We start from the raw sequence: 14499 nt of genomic DNA on the forward strand, positions 1-14499 counted from the left end.
GCGTCGGTCCCTCGGGTCCGGCTTCGTTCCTCGGCGTCGGTCCCTCGGGTCCGGCTTCGTTCCTCGGTGTCGGTCCCTTCGGTCCGGCTTCGTTCCTCGGTGTCGGTCCCTCCGGTCCGGCTTCGTTCCTCAGTGTCGGTCCCTCCGGTCCGGCTTCGTTCCTCGGCGTCGGTCCCTCGGGTCCGGCTTCGTTCCTCGGCGTCGGTCCCTCGGGTCCGGCTTCGTTCCTCGGCGTCCGTTCCTCCGGTCCGGCTTCGTTTCTCGGTGTCGGTCCCTCCGGTCCGGCTTCGTTCCTCAGTGTCGGTCCCTCCGGTCCAGCTTCGTTCCTCGGCGTCGGTCCCTCGGGTCCGGCTTCGTTCCTCGGTGTCGGTCCCTTCGGTCCGGCTTCGTTCCTCGGTGTCGGTCCCTCCGGTCCGGCTTCGTTCCGCGGTGTCGGTCCCTTCGGTCCGGCTTCGTTCCTCGGTGTCGGTCCCTCCGGTCCGGCTTCGTTCCTCGGCGTCGGTCCCTCGGGTCCGGCTTCGTTCCTCGGCGTCCGTTCCTCCGGTCCGGCTTCGTTTCTCGGTGTCGGTCCCTCTGGTCCGGCTTCGTTCCTCAGTGTCGGTCCCTCCGGTCCGGCTTCGTTCCTCGGCGTCGGTCCCTCGGGTCCGGCTTCGTTCCTCGGTGTCGGTCCCTTCGGTCCGGCTTCGTTCCTCGGTGTCGGTCCCTCCGGTCCGGCTTCGTTCCGCGGTGTCGGTCCCTTCGGTCCGGCTTCGTTCCTCGGCGTCCGTTCCTCCGGTCCGGCTTCGTTTCTCGGTGTCGGTCCCTCCGGTCCGGCTTCGTAACGCGGTGTCGGTCCCTTCGGTCCGGCTTCGTCCCTCGGTGTCGGTCCCTCCGCTCCGGCTTCCTTCCTCGGCGTCGGTCCCTCCGCTCCGGCTTCCTTCCTCGGCGTCGGTCCCTCCGCTCCGACTTCCTTCCTCGGCGTCGGTCCCTCCGCTCCGGCTTCGTTCCTCGGCATCGGTCACTCGGGTCCGGCTTCGTTCCTCGGCGTCGGTCCCGGCTTCGTTCCCCGGCGTCGGTCCCTCGGGTCCGGCTTCGTTCCTCGGCGTCGGTCCCTCGGGTCCGGCTTCGTTCCTCGGCGTCGGTCCCTCGGGTCCGGCTTCGTTCCTCGGCGTCGGTCCCTCGGGTCCGGCTTCGTTCCTCGGCGTCGGACCCTCGGGTCCGGCTTCGTTCCTCGGCGTCGGTCCCTCGGGTCCGGCTTCGTTCCTCGGCGTCGGTCCCTCAGGTCCGGCTTCGTTCCTCGGCGTCGGTCCCGGCTTCGTTCCTCGGCGTCGGTTCCTCGGGTCCGGCTTCGTTCCTCGGCGTCGGTCCCTCGGGTCAGGCTTCGTTCCTCGGCGTCGGTCCCGGCTTCGTTCCTCGGCGTCGGTCCCTCGGGTCCGGCTTCGTTCCTCGGTGTCGGTCCCTCGGGTCCGGCTTCGTTCCTCGGCATCGGTCCCTCGGGTCCGGCTTCCTTCCTCGGCGTCGGACCCTCATGTCCGGCTTCCTTCCTCGGCGTCGGTCCGGCTTCGGTCCCTCGGGTCCGGCTTCGTTCCTCGGGTCCGCCTTCGTTCCTCGGCGTCGGACCCTCGGGTCCGGCTTCGTTCCTCGGCGTCGGTCCCTCGGGTCCGGCTTCGTTCCTCGGCGTCGGTCCCTCGGGTCCGGCTTCGTTCCTCGGCGTCGGTCCCTCGGGTCCGGCTTCGTTCCTCGGTGTCGGTCCCTTCGGTCCGGCTTCGTTCCTCGGTGTCGGTCCCTCCGGTCCGGCTTCGTTCCGCGGTGTCGGTCCCTTCGGTCCGGCTTCGTTCCTCGGTGTCGGTCCCTCCGGTCCGGCTTCGTTCCTCAGTGTCGGTCCCTCCGGTCCGGCTTCGTTCCTCGGCGTCGGTCCCTCGGGTCCGGCTTCGTTCCTCGGTGTCGGTCCCTTCGGTCCGGCTTCGTTCCTCGGTGTCGGTCCCTCCGGTCCGGCTTCGTCCCGCGGTGTCGGTCCCTTCGGTCCGGCTTCGTTCCTCGGTGTCGGTCCCTCCGGTCCGGCTTCGTTCCTCAGTGTCGGTCCCTCCGGTCCGGCTTCATTCCTCGGCGTCGGTCCCTCGGGTCCGGCTTCGTTCCTCGGCGTCGGTCCCTCGGGTCCGGCTTCGTTCCTCGGTGTCGGTCCCTTCGGTCCGGCTTCGTTCCTCGGTGTCGGTCCCTCCGGTCCGGCTTCGTTCCGCGGTGTCGGTCCCTCCGGTCCGGCTTCGTTCCGCGGTGTCGGTCCCTCCGGTCCGGCTTCGTTCCTCGGCGTCCGTTCCTCCGGTCCGGCTTCGTTTCTCGGTGTCGGTCCCTCCGGTCCGGCTTCGTAACGCGGTGTCGGTCCCTTCGGTCCGGCTTCGTTCCTCGGTGTCGGTCGCTCTGCAGACACTAGCACTGCGGGCTCAGTAATGACCGGCCACTCTTGCTCCTTCTTTTCCGTCCTCCGCCTCCTCAAGCTCAGGAGCTGCCAGCAACAAACATGGCGGCCGTTCACATTCTTGGCCCCGCCTTTTCCGGTCAGCTGACTCAGGCGGGTCTCCAAGAGACGGAACTGTGTACTAATAAACACAAGCGCGGCGGTGGGCGGGGCCTGCTGTCATGGCTACTGGAAGGGACGGAGGAGGCGTCACCCCGGCAACCGCGGCCTAGTGACGTTATAGCAACGCGGCTGCTGCGGAGGAGAAGGCGCAGAGCGGAGGCAGCACCATGTTCAAGAACACCTTCCAGTCCGGCTTCCTGTCCATCCTGTACAGCATCGGCAGCAAGCCCCTGCAGATCTGGGACAAGAAGGTGAGCCTGCGCCCCCTGGTGACAGGAGAGTCCGGTGCGTTCCCCCCCCAGAGAGTCCGGTGCGTTCCCCCCTCCAGAGAGTCCGGCGCGTGCTCTCCCCCCCCTCCAGAGAGTCCGGCGCGTGCTCTCCCCCCCTCCAGAGAGTCCGGCGCGTGCTCTCCCCCCCTCCAGAGAGTCCGGCGCGTGCCCTCCCCCCCCTCCAGAGAGTCCGGCGCCTGCTCTCCCCCCCCCCCCCTCCAGAGAGTCCGGCGCGTGCTCTCCCCCCCTCCAGAGAGTCCGGCGCGTGCTCTCCCCCCCTCCAGAGAGTCCGGCGCGTGCTCTCCCCCCCTCCAGAGAGTCTGGCGCGTGCTCTTCCCCCCCCCCTCCAGAGAGTCTGGCGCGTGCTCTCCCCCCCCCCCCTCCAGAGAGTCCGGCGCGTGCTCTCCCCCCCTCCAGAGAGTCCGGCGCGTGCTCTCCCCCCCTCCAGAGAGTCCGGCGCGTGCTCTCCCCCCCTCCAGAGAGTCCGGCGCGTGCTCTCCCCCCCTCCAGAGAGTCCGGCGCGTGCTCTCCCCCCCTCCAGAGAGTCCGGCGCGTGCTCTCCCCCCCTCCAGAGAGTCCGGCGCGTGCTCTCCCCCCTCCAGAGAGTCCGGCGCGTGCTCTCCCCCCCTCCAGAGAGTCCGGCGCGTGCTCTCCCCCCCTCCAGAGAGTCCGGCGCGTGCTCTCCCCCCCTCCAGAGAGTCCGGCGCGTGCTCTCCCCCCCTCCAGAGAGTCCGGCGCGTGCTCTCCCCCCCTCCAGAGAGTCCGGCGCGTGCTCTCCCCCCCTCCAGAGAGTCCGGCGCGTGCTCTCCCCCCCTCCAGAGAGTCCAGCGCGTGCTCTCCCCCCTCCAGAGAGTCCGGCGCGTGCTCTCCCCCCCTCCAGAGAGTCCGGCGCGTGCTCTCCCCCCCTCCAGAGAGTCCGGCGCGTGCTCTCCCCCCCTCCAGAGAGTCCGGCGCGTGCTCTCCCCCCCTCCAGAGAGTCCGGCGCGTGCTCTCCCCCCCTCCAGAGAGTCCGGCGCGTGCTCCCCCCCCTCCAGAGAGTCTGGCGCGTGCTCTCCTCCCCCCCCCTCCAGAGAGTCTGGCGCGTGCTCTCCCCCCCCCCCCTCCAGAGAGTCTGGCGCGTGCTCTCCCCCCCTCCAGAGAGTCTGGCGCGTGCTCTCCCCCCCTCCAGAGAGTCCGGCGCGTGCTCTCCCCCCTCCAGAGAGTCCGGCGCGTGCTCTCCCCCCCTCCAGAGAGTCCGGCGCGTGCTCTCCCCCCTCCAGAGAGTCCGGCGCGTGCTCTCCCCCCCTCCAGAGAGTCCGGCGCGTGCTCCCCCCCCTCCAGAGAGTCTGGCGCGTGCTCTCCTCCCCCCCCCTCCAGAGAGTCTGGCGCGTGCTCTCCCCCCCCCCCCTCCAGAGAGTCTGGCGCGTGCTCTCCCCCCTCCAGAGAGTCTGGCGCGTGCTCTCCCCCCCTCCAGAGAGTCTGGCGCGTGCTCTCCTCCCCCCCCCCTCCAGAGAGTCTGGCGCGTGCTCTCCCCCCCCCCCTCCAGAGAGTCTGGCGCGTGCTCTCCCCCCCTCCAGAGAGTCCGGCGCGTGCTCTCCCCTCCTCCAGAGAGTCCGGCGCGTGCTCTCCCCTCCTCCAGAGAGTCCGGCGCGTGCTCTCCCCCCCTCCAGAGAGTCCGGCGCGTGCTCTCCCCCCCTCCAGAGAGTCCGGCGCGTGCTCTCCCCCCTCCAGAGAGTCCGGCGCGTGCTCTCCCCCCCTCCAGAGAGTCCGGCGCGTGCTCTCCCCCCCTCCAGAGAGTCCGGCGCGTGCTCTCCCCCCCTCCAGAGAGTCCGGCGCGTGCTCTACCCCCCCCCCCCCTCCAGAGAGTCCGGCGCGTGCTCTACCCCCCCCCCCCTCCAGAGAGTCCGGCGCGTGCTCTACCCCCCCCCCCTCCAGAGAGTCCGGCGCGTGCTCTACCCCCCCCCCCCCCCCTCCAGAGATTCCGGCGCGTGCTCCCCCCCCCCCCTCCAGAGAGTCCGGCGCGTGCTAATGACTCTATATAATAGATCCCTCTGTGTGTAATGACTATAGAATAGATCCCTCTGTGTGTAATGACTCTATAGAATAGATCCCTCTGTGTGTAATGACTATAGAATAGATCCCTCTGTGTGTAATGACTATAGAATAGATCCCTCTGCGTGTAATGACTCTATATAATAGACCCCTCTGCGTGTAATGACTCTATATAATAGACCGCTCTGCGTGTAATGACTCTATATAATAGATCCCACTGCGCGTAATGACTCTATAGAATAGATCGCTCTGCGCGTAATGACTCTATAGAATAGAACGCTCTGCGCGTAATGACTCTATAGAATAGATCGCTCTGCGCGTAATGACTCTATAGAATAGATCGCTCTGCGCGTAATGACTCTATAGAATAGATCGCTCTGCGCGTAATGACTCTATAGAATAGATCCCTCTGTGCGTAATGACTCTATAGAATAGATCCCTCTGCGCGTAATGACTCTATAGAATAGATCCCTCTGCGCGTAATGACTCTATAGAATAGATCCCTCTGCGCGTAATGACTCTATAGAATAGATCCCTCTGCGCGTAATGACTCTATAGAATAGATCCCTCTGCGCGTAATGACTCTATAGAATAGATCCCTCTGCGCGTAATGACTCTATAGAATAGATCCCTCTGCGCGTAATGACTCTATAGAATAGATCCCTCTGCGCGTAATGACTATAGAATAGATCCCTCTGCGCGTAATGACTATAGAATAGATCCCTCTGCGCGTAATGACTCTATAGAATAGATCCCTCTGCGCGTAATGACTCTATAGAATAGATCCCTCTGCGCGTAATGACTATAGAATAGATCCCTCTGCGCGGAATGGCTCTATAGAATAGATCCCTCTGCGTGGAATGGCTCTATAGAATAGATCCCTCTGCGTGGAATGGCTCTATAGAATAGATCCCTCTGCGTGGAATGGCTCTATAGAATAGATCCCTCTGCGTGGAATGATGTATATAACCCCTATAGACGTGCAGTGTGGTCTCCACCGTGTAATGATGTATATGACCCCTATAGACGTGCAGTGTGGTCTCCCCCGTGTAATGATGTATATGACCCCTATAGATGTGCAGTGTGGCCTCCCCCGTGTAACGGTGTATATAACCCCTATAGACGTGCAGTGTGGTCTCCCTCTTGTAACGATGTATATGACCCCCTATAGATGTGCAGTGTGGTCTCCTCCCGTGTAATGATGTATATGACCCCTATAGATGTGCAGTGTGGTCCCCCCGTGTAATGATGTATATGACCCCTATAGATGTGCAGTGTGGTCTCCCCCGTGTAATGATGTATATGACCCCTATAGATGTACAGTGTGGTCTCCACCGCGTAATGATGTATATGACCCCTATAGATGTACAGTGTGGTCTCCCCCGCGTAATGATGTATATGACCCCTATAGATGTGCAGTGTGGTCTCCCCCGTGTAATGATGTATATGACCCCTATAGATGTGCAGTGTGGTCTCCCCCTTGTAATGATGTATATGACCCCTATAGATGTGGTCTCCCCCTTGTAATGATGTATATGACCCCTATAGATGTGCAGTGTGGCCTCCCCCTTCTAATGATGTATATGACCCCTATAGATGTGCAGTGTGGTCTCCCCCTTGTAATGATGTATATGACCCCTATAGATGTGCAGTGTGGTCTCCCCCTTGTAATGATGTATATGACCCCTATAGATGTGCAGTGTGGTCTCCCCCTTGTAATGATGTATATGACCCCTGTAGATGTGCAGTGTGGTCTCCCCCGTGTAATGATGTGTATGACCCCTGTAGATGTGCAGTGTGGTCTCCCCGTGTAATGATGTATATGACCCCTATAGATGTGCAGTGAGGTCTCCCCCGCGTAATGATGTATCTGACCCCTATAGATGTGCAGTGTGGTCTCCCCCGTGTAATGATGTATATGACCCCTATAGATGTGCAGTGAGGTCTCCCCCGCGTAATGATGTATCTGACCCCTATAGATGTGCAGTGAGGTCTCCCCCGCGTAATGATGTATCTGACCCCTATAGATGTGCAGTGAGGTCTCCCCCGCGTAATGATGTATATGACCCCTATAGATGTGCAGTGTGGTCTCCCCGTGTAATGATGTATATGACCCCTATAGATGTACAGTGTGGTCTCCCCGTGTAATGATGTATATGACCCCTATAGATGTGCAGTGTGGTCTCCCCCGCGTAATGATGTATATGACCCCTATAGATGTGCAGTGAGGTCTACCCCGTGTAATGATGTATATGACCCCTATAGATGTGCAGTGTGGTCTCCCCCGTGTAATGATGTATATGACCCCTATAGATGTGCAGTGTGCTCTCCTCCCATGTAATGATGTATATGACCCCTATAGATGTGCAGTGTGGTCTCCCCCGTGTAATGATGTATATGACCCCTATAGATGTGCAGTGTGGCCTCCCCCGTGTAATGATGTATATGACCCCTATAGATGTGCAGTGTGGTCTCCCCCGTGTAATGATGTATATGACCCCTATAGATGTACAGTGTGGTCCCCCCCGTGTAATGATGTATATGACCCCTATAGATGTACAGTGTGGTCCCCCCCGTGTAATGATGTATATGACTCCTATAGATGTGCAGTGTGGTCTCCCCCGCGTAATGATGTATATGACTCCTATAGATGTGCAGTGTGGTCTCCCCCGCGTAATGATGTATATGACTCCTATAGATGTGCAGTGTGGTCCCCCCCGCGTAATGATGTATATGACTCCTATAGATGTGCAGTGTGGTCCCCCCCGCGTAATGATGTATATGACTCCTATAGATGTGCAGTGTGGTCTCCCCCGCGTAATGATGTATATGACTCCTATAGATGTGCAGTGTGGTCTCCCCGCGTAATGATGTATATGACCCCTATAGATGTGCAGTGTGGTCTCCCCCGCGTAATGATGTATATGACCCCTATGGATGTGCAGTGTAGTCTCCCCCGCGTAATGATGTATATGACCCCTATAGATGTTCAATGTGGTCTCCCCGTTTAATGATGTATATGACCCCTATAGATGTACAGTGTGGTCTCCCCGTGTAATGATGTATATGACCCCTATAGATGTGCAGTGTGGTCTCCCCCGCGTAATGATGTATATGACCCCTATAGATGTGCAGTGAGGTCTACCCCGTGTAATGATGTATATGACCCCTATAGATGTGCAGTGTGGTCTCCCCCGTGTAATGATGTATATGACCCCTATAGATGTGCAGTGTGCTCTCCTCCCGTGTAATGATGTATATGACCCCTATAGATGTGCAGTGTGGTCTCCCCCGTGTAATGATGTATATGACCCCTATAGATGTGCAGTGTGGCCTCCCCCGTGTAATGATGTATATGACCCCTATAGATGTGCAGTGTGGCCTCCCCCTTGTTATGATGTATATGACCCCTATAGATGTGCAGTGTGGTCTCCCCCGTGTAATGATGTATATGACCCCTATAGATGTGCAGTGTGGTCTCCCCCGTGTAATGATGTATATGACCCCTATAGATGTGCAGTGAGGTCTCCCCCGTGTAATGATGTATATGACCCCTATAGATGTGCAGTGAGGTCTCCCCCACCTAATGATGTATATGACCCCTATAGATGTGCAGTGTGCTCTCCTCCCGTGTAATGATGTATATGACCCCTATAGATGTGCAGTGAGGTCTCCCCCACCTAATGATGTATATGACCCCTATAGATGTGCAGTGCGGTCTCCCCCTTGTAATGATGTATATGACCCCTATAGATGTATATGACCCCTATAGATGTGCGGTGAGGTCTCCCCCGCGTAATGATGTATATGACCCCTATAGATGTGCGGTGTGGTCTCCCCCGCGTAATGATGTATATGACCCCTATAGATGTGCGGTGTGGTCTCCCCCGCGTAATGATGTATATGACCCCTATAGATGTGCGGTGTGGTCTCCCCCGCGTAATGATGTATATGACCCCTATAGATGTGCGGTGTGGTCTCCCCCGCGTAATGATGTATATGACCCCTATAGATGTGCGGTGTGGTCTCCCCCGCGTAACGATGTATATGACCCCTATAGATGTGCGGTGTGGTCTCCCCCGTGTAACGATGTATATGACCCCTATAGATGTGCGGTGTGGTCTCCCCCGTGTAACGATGTATATGACCCCTATAGATGTACGGTGTGGTCCCCCCCGTGTAATGATGTATATGACCCCTATAGATGTGCAGTGTGGTCTCCCCGTGTAATGATGTATATGACCCCTATAGATGTAGTGTGGTCCCCCCCGTGTAATGATGTATATGACCCCTATAGATGTGCAGTGTGGTCTCCCCCGTGTAATGATGTATATGACCCCTATAGATGTACAGTGTGGTCCCCCCCGTGTAATGATGTATATGACCCCTATAGATGTACAGTGTGGTCCCCCCCGTGTAATGATGTATATGACCCCTATAGATGTACAGTGTGGTCCCCCCCGTGTAATGATGTATATGACTCCTATAGATGTGCAGTGTGGTCTCCCCCGCGTAATGATGTATATGACTCCTATAGATGTGCAGTGTGGTCTCCCCCGCGTAATGATGTATATGACCCCTATAGATGTACAGTGTGGTCCCCCCCGTGTAATGATGTATATGACCCCTATAGATGTACAGTGTGGTCTCCCCCGTGTAATGATGTATATGACTCCTATAGATGTGCAGTGTGGTCTCCCCCGCGTAATGATGTATATGACTCCTATAGATGTGCAGTGTGGTCTCCCCCGTGTAATGATGTATATGACTCCTATAGATGTGCAGTGTGGTCTCCCCCGCGTAATGATGTATATGACTCCTATAGATGTGCAGTGTGGTCTCCCCCGCGTAATGATGTATATGACTCCTATAGATGTGCAGTGTGGTCTCCCCCGCGTAATGATGTATATGACTCCTATAGATGTGCAGTGTGGTCTCCCCCGCGTAATGATGTATATGACCCCTATGGATGTGCAGTGTGGTCTCCCCCGCGTAATGATGTATATGACCCCTATGGATGTGCAATGTGGTCTCCCCGTTTAATGATGTATATGACCCCTATAGATGTGCAGTGTGGTCTCCCCCGTGTAATGATATATATGACCCCTATAGATGTGCAGTGTGGTCTCCCCCGTGTAATGATGTATATGACCCCTATAGATGTGCAGTGTGGTCTCCCCCGTGTAATGATGTATATGACCCCTATAGATGTGCAGTGTGGTCTCCCCCGTGTAATGATGTATATGACCCCTATGGATGTGCAGTGTGGTCTCCCCCGTGTAATGATGTATATGACCCCTATGGATGTGCAGTGTGGTCTCCCCCGTGTAATGATGTATATGACCCCTATAGATGTGCAGTGTGGTCTCCCCGTTTAATGATGTATATGACCCCTATAGATGTGCAGTGTGGTCTCCCCCGTGTAATGATGTATATGACCCCTATAGATGTGCAGTGTGGTCTCCCCCGTGTAATGATGTATATGACCCCTATAGATGTGCAGTGTGGTCTCCCCCGTGTAATGATGTATATGACCCCTATAGATGTGCAGTGTGGTCTCCCCCGTGTAATGATGTATATGACCCCTATGGATGTGCAGTGTGGTCTCCCCCGTGTAATGATGTATATGACCCCTATAGATGTGCAGTGTGGTCTCCCCGTTTAATGATGTATATGACCCCTATAGATGTGCAGTGTGGTCTCCCCCGTGTAATGATGTATATGACCCCTATAGATGTGCAGTGTGGTCTCCCCCGTGTAATGATGTATATGACCCCTATAGATGTGCAGTGTGGTCTCCCCCGTGTAATGATGTATATGACCCCTATAGATGTGCAGTGTGGTCTCCCCCGTGTAATGATGTATATGACCCCTATAGATGTACAGTGTGGTCCCCCCCGTGTAATGATGTATATGACCCCTATAGATGTACAGTGTGGTCCCCCCCGTGTAATGATGTATATGACCCCTATAGATACGCCGGCATTGCCTAGTGTCCTTTGTAGTCTTTGAGCAGAGGGTGTGTCCATGTAAGACCCTCCCCCTGACTCCGCCTCTTCTGTAGGTGCGGAACGGTCACATCAAGAGGATAACGGACAACGACATCCAGTCTCTGGTGCTGGAGGTGGAGGGAACCAACGTCAGGTGAGTGTCTGCAGCCTGGCGCCCAGGAGGTGCTGCTCTACACATCACACAGATTGGGGTCTGGAGGGTCATGGGAGGAGTGGTGGGTTTTGGGGGGCTGCTACGGGTCACTGGAGGAGATCGGGAGGATTTTCAGTCCCTGGTCTCAGGCGGCCTTGTTTCTCCATCTCTTGGTTCTCTGATTTAAGGTTTCTGAGGTTCTCCAGTTTGGGGGTGTCCGTGTGTCCTGATGCCAGGGTGTACCCCAGATGTTGTATATGATAAGCTCCAATCTTCCTTTTTTAGCACCACATACATAACGTGCCCGGCAGACCCCAAGAAAACCCTGGGCATCAAGCTGCCCTTCCTGGTCATGATCATCAAGAACCTCAAGAAATATTTCACCTTTGAAGTGCAGGTGAGCCGCCAGTGTACTGTCCGTGCTGACGTGGGGCGACATGTTATGTGGAGCTGTCTCCGCCCACCTCAGGGTGACAGTTGGGGGTGCTGCGGCCCCTGCAGGGTATTATGGCTGTCTTGTCTTATGCAGGTGCTGGATGATAAGAACGTGCGGCGGAGGTTTCGTGCTAGTAACTACCAGAGCACCACGCGGGTGAAGCCGTTCATCTGCACCATGCCCATGAGACTAGACGACGGCTGGAACCAGATTCAGTTTAACCTCTCAGACTTCACCCGCAGGGCGTACGGCACAAATTATATCGAGACCCTCAGAGTACAGGTTCGATTCTGATCCTCTCCCCCTATTCTCCACCTTGCATCTGGTCACCCCAGTGGCCCACGCCCGACCGCCCCTTCTGATGACACCCTACCTCAGGGACACTTTTTCTTCTTGTTTTAGATTCATGCAAACTGCAGAATTCGACGAGTTTATTTCTCAGATCGTCTGTATTCTGAAGATGAACTGCCTGCAGAGTTCAAGCTGTACCTACCCGTACAGAACAAGGCGAAAGTAAGTGCACCCAGACTCGTATTTCTGCCCCTCTCTCACCCATCCGGCCTCTTCCTTGCAGCCACTCTCCCGCGTGCCTGGCCCTGCCCTCCTCCCCAGCCTTGCTTTCCCCACCCCAATCCCTCATTTGCACCGATCGTCCTTCTCTGGTCTTGCAGCAGTGATTGGTGCCGGCTAGTGTTGAGCGAGTATGTTCTATTAACCCTTTCGGAGAGTATGCTCGGGCCGAGCTCTGACTACTTACAGCTGCTCGGTGATATGGTTGAATCACTCCCGTGTGCATGATTTGCAACTGTTTGACAGCTTTATTACATGTGAAGAATGTCTATTTCTTACACATTCCTCACATGTAATAAAGCTGTCAGACAGTTGCAAATCATGCACACGGGAGCGATTTAACCTTATCAGCGAGCAGCTGTAAATACTCGGAACTCAGCCCGAGACAGAACATACTCACTCAACACTAGTGCCGGCTCTTCCCCCGCAGGCCCCTCCGCCCCAGCCTTGCTTTCCCCACTCCTCACTCCCCTCCTTTGCCCTGATCGTCCTTCTCGTAGCAGTGATTGGCGCCGGCTCTTCCTCCGCCCCAGCCTTGCTTTCCCCACCCCTCACTCCCCTCCTTTGCCCTGATCGTCCTCTTGCCTTGCAGCAGAGATTGGCGCCGTCTCTTCCTCCGCAGGCCCCTCCGCCTTGCTTTCCCCACCCCTCACTCCCCTCCTTTGCACTGATCTTCCTTCTCTTGTCTTGCAGCAGTGATTGGCGCTGGCTCTTCCATGGCGGGGCCCCTCCGCCTTGCTTTCCCCACCCCTCACTCCCCTCCTTTGCACTGATCTTCCTTCTCGTGTTGCAGCAGTGATTGGCGCTTGCTTTCCCCACCCCTCACTCCCCTCCTTTGCACTGATCTTCCTTCTCTTGTGTTGCAGCAGTGATTGGCGCTGGCTCTTCCTCCGCATGCCCCTCTGCCTTGCTTTCCCCACCCCTCACTCCCCTCCTTTGCACTGATCTTCCTTCTCTTGTCTTGCAGCAGTGATTGGCGCTGGCTCTTCCTCCGCGGGGCCCCTCCGCCTTGCTTTCCCCACCCCTCACTCCCCTCCTTTGCACTGATCTTCCTTCTCTTGTCTTGCAGCAGTGATTGGCGCTGGCTCTTCCTCCGCGGGGCCCCTCCGCCTTGCTTTCCCCACCCCTCACTCCCCTCCTTTGCACTGATCTTCCTTCTCTTGTGTTGCAGCAGTGATTGGCGCTGGCTCTTCCTCCGCAGGCCCCTCCGCCTTGCTTTCCCCACCCCTCACTCCCCTCCTTTGCACTGATCTTCCTTCTCTTGTCTTGCAGCAGTGATTGGCGCTGGCTCTTCCTCCGCCTTGCTTTCCCCACCCCTCACTCCCCTCCTTTGCACTGATTTTCCTTCTCTTGTGTTGCAGCAGTGATTGGCGCTGGCTCTTCCTCCGCATGCCCCTCTGCCTTGCTTTCCCCACCCCTCACTCCCCTCCTTTGCACTGATCTTCCTTCTCTTGTCTTGCAGCAGTGATTGGCGCTGGCTCTTCCTCCGCGGGGCCCCTCCGCCTTGCTTTCCCCACCCCTCACTCCCCTCCTTTGCACTGATCTTCCTTCTCTTGTCTTGCAGCAGTGATTGGCGCTGGCTCTTCCTCCGCCTTGCTTTCCCCACCCCTCACTCCCCTCCTTTGCACTGATCTTCCTTCTCTTGTCTTGCAGCAGTGATTGGCGCCGGCTCTTCCTCCGCCTTGCTTTCCCCACCCCTCACTCCCCTCCTTTGCACTGATCTTCCTTCTCTTGTCTTGCAGCAGTGATTGGCGCCGGCTCTTCCTCCGCCTTGCTTTTCCCACCCCTCACTCCCCTCCTTTGCACTGATCTTCCTTCTCTTGTCTTGCAGCAGTGATTGGCGCTGGCTCTTCCTCCGCCTTGCTTTCCCCACCCCTCACTCCCCTCCTTTGCACTGATCTTCCTTCTCTTGTCTTGCAGCAGTGATTGGCGCCGGCTCTTCCTCCGCCTTGCTTTCCCCACCCCTCACTCCCCTCCTTTGCACTGATCTTCCTTCTCTTGTCTTGCAGCAGTGATTGGCGCCGGCTCTTCCTCCGCCTTGCTTTTCCCACCCCTCACTCCCCTCCTTTGCACTGATCTTCCTTCTCTTGTCTTGCAGCAGTGATTGGCGCTGGCTCTTCCTCCGCCTTGCTTTCCCCACCCCTCACTCCCCTCCTTTGCACTGATCTTCCTTCTCTTGTCTTGCAGCAGTGATTGGCGCCGGCTCTTCCTCCGCCTTGCTTTCCCCACCCCTCACTCCCCTCCTTTGCACTGATCTTCCTTCTCTTGTCTTGCAGCAGTGATTGGCACCGGCTCTTCTTCTCCCAGGATTTAGTGTTTTCTACGTTGAGCAGTTCCCACTTTTCATCGACTTCTAAATTATGAAACGTTTTGGGCTGAGAGACTCAGAATCGCAGATGTTTTTGTAATAAATTTGATCTTGCCGCTTCATGTGTCTCGTTCTCACGTGGGAGGGAAGGGTCGCCCTGTGCTGTGCAGAGAGGGTCACACTTCCA

The 14499-nt window shown here is 57.3% G+C and overlaps 1 protein-coding gene across 3 annotated transcripts; it reads left to right on the forward strand.

The window, feature by feature from the left end:
• Positions 1–2551: 2551 nt before the first annotated feature.
• On the forward strand, positions 2552–14432 carry CFAP20 (cilia and flagella associated protein 20). 3 transcript variants are annotated; one of them, XM_073676871.1, is made up of 6 exons: positions 2552–2805; positions 10919–10998; positions 11284–11395; positions 11528–11716; positions 11837–11947; positions 14281–14432. In XM_073676871.1, the coding sequence occupies exons 1-6, from the start codon at positions 2722–2724 to the stop codon at positions 14284–14286; spliced, it is 582 nt and encodes a 193-aa protein (XP_073532972.1). In that variant the 5' UTR covers positions 2552–2721; the 3' UTR covers positions 14287–14432. The 3 variants fall into 3 exon arrangements, with proteins under 3 accessions (XP_073532972.1, XP_073532974.1, XP_073532973.1); XM_073676873.1 differs by having other exon boundaries at positions 14284–14432; XM_073676872.1 differs by lacking the exon at positions 14281–14432 and adding an exon at positions 12505–12529.
• The last annotated feature ends 67 nt before the right edge of the window (positions 14433–14499 follow it).

Source organism: Phyllobates terribilis, unplaced genomic scaffold (genome assembly GCF_046119375.1).
Source record: "Phyllobates terribilis strain yellow unplaced genomic scaffold, ASM4611937v1 Scaffold_4__5_contigs__length_816908805, whole genome shotgun sequence".
NCBI lineage: Eukaryota > Metazoa > Chordata > Amphibia > Anura > Dendrobatidae > Phyllobates > Phyllobates terribilis.

Coding starts and splice junctions, on each gene's coding strand:
- CFAP20 (XM_073676871.1), top strand. CDS start 2,722: ATGTTCAAGAACACCTTCCAGTCCGGCTTCCTGTCCATCCTGTACAGC. Junction 10,999..11,283: donor GTGGAGGGAACCAACGTCAG/GTGAGTGTCTGC, acceptor TTCCTTTTTTAG/CACCACATACATAACGTGCC. Junction 11,717..11,836: donor TCGAGACCCTCAGAGTACAG/GTTCGATTCTGA, acceptor TTCTTGTTTTAG/ATTCATGCAAACTGCAGAAT.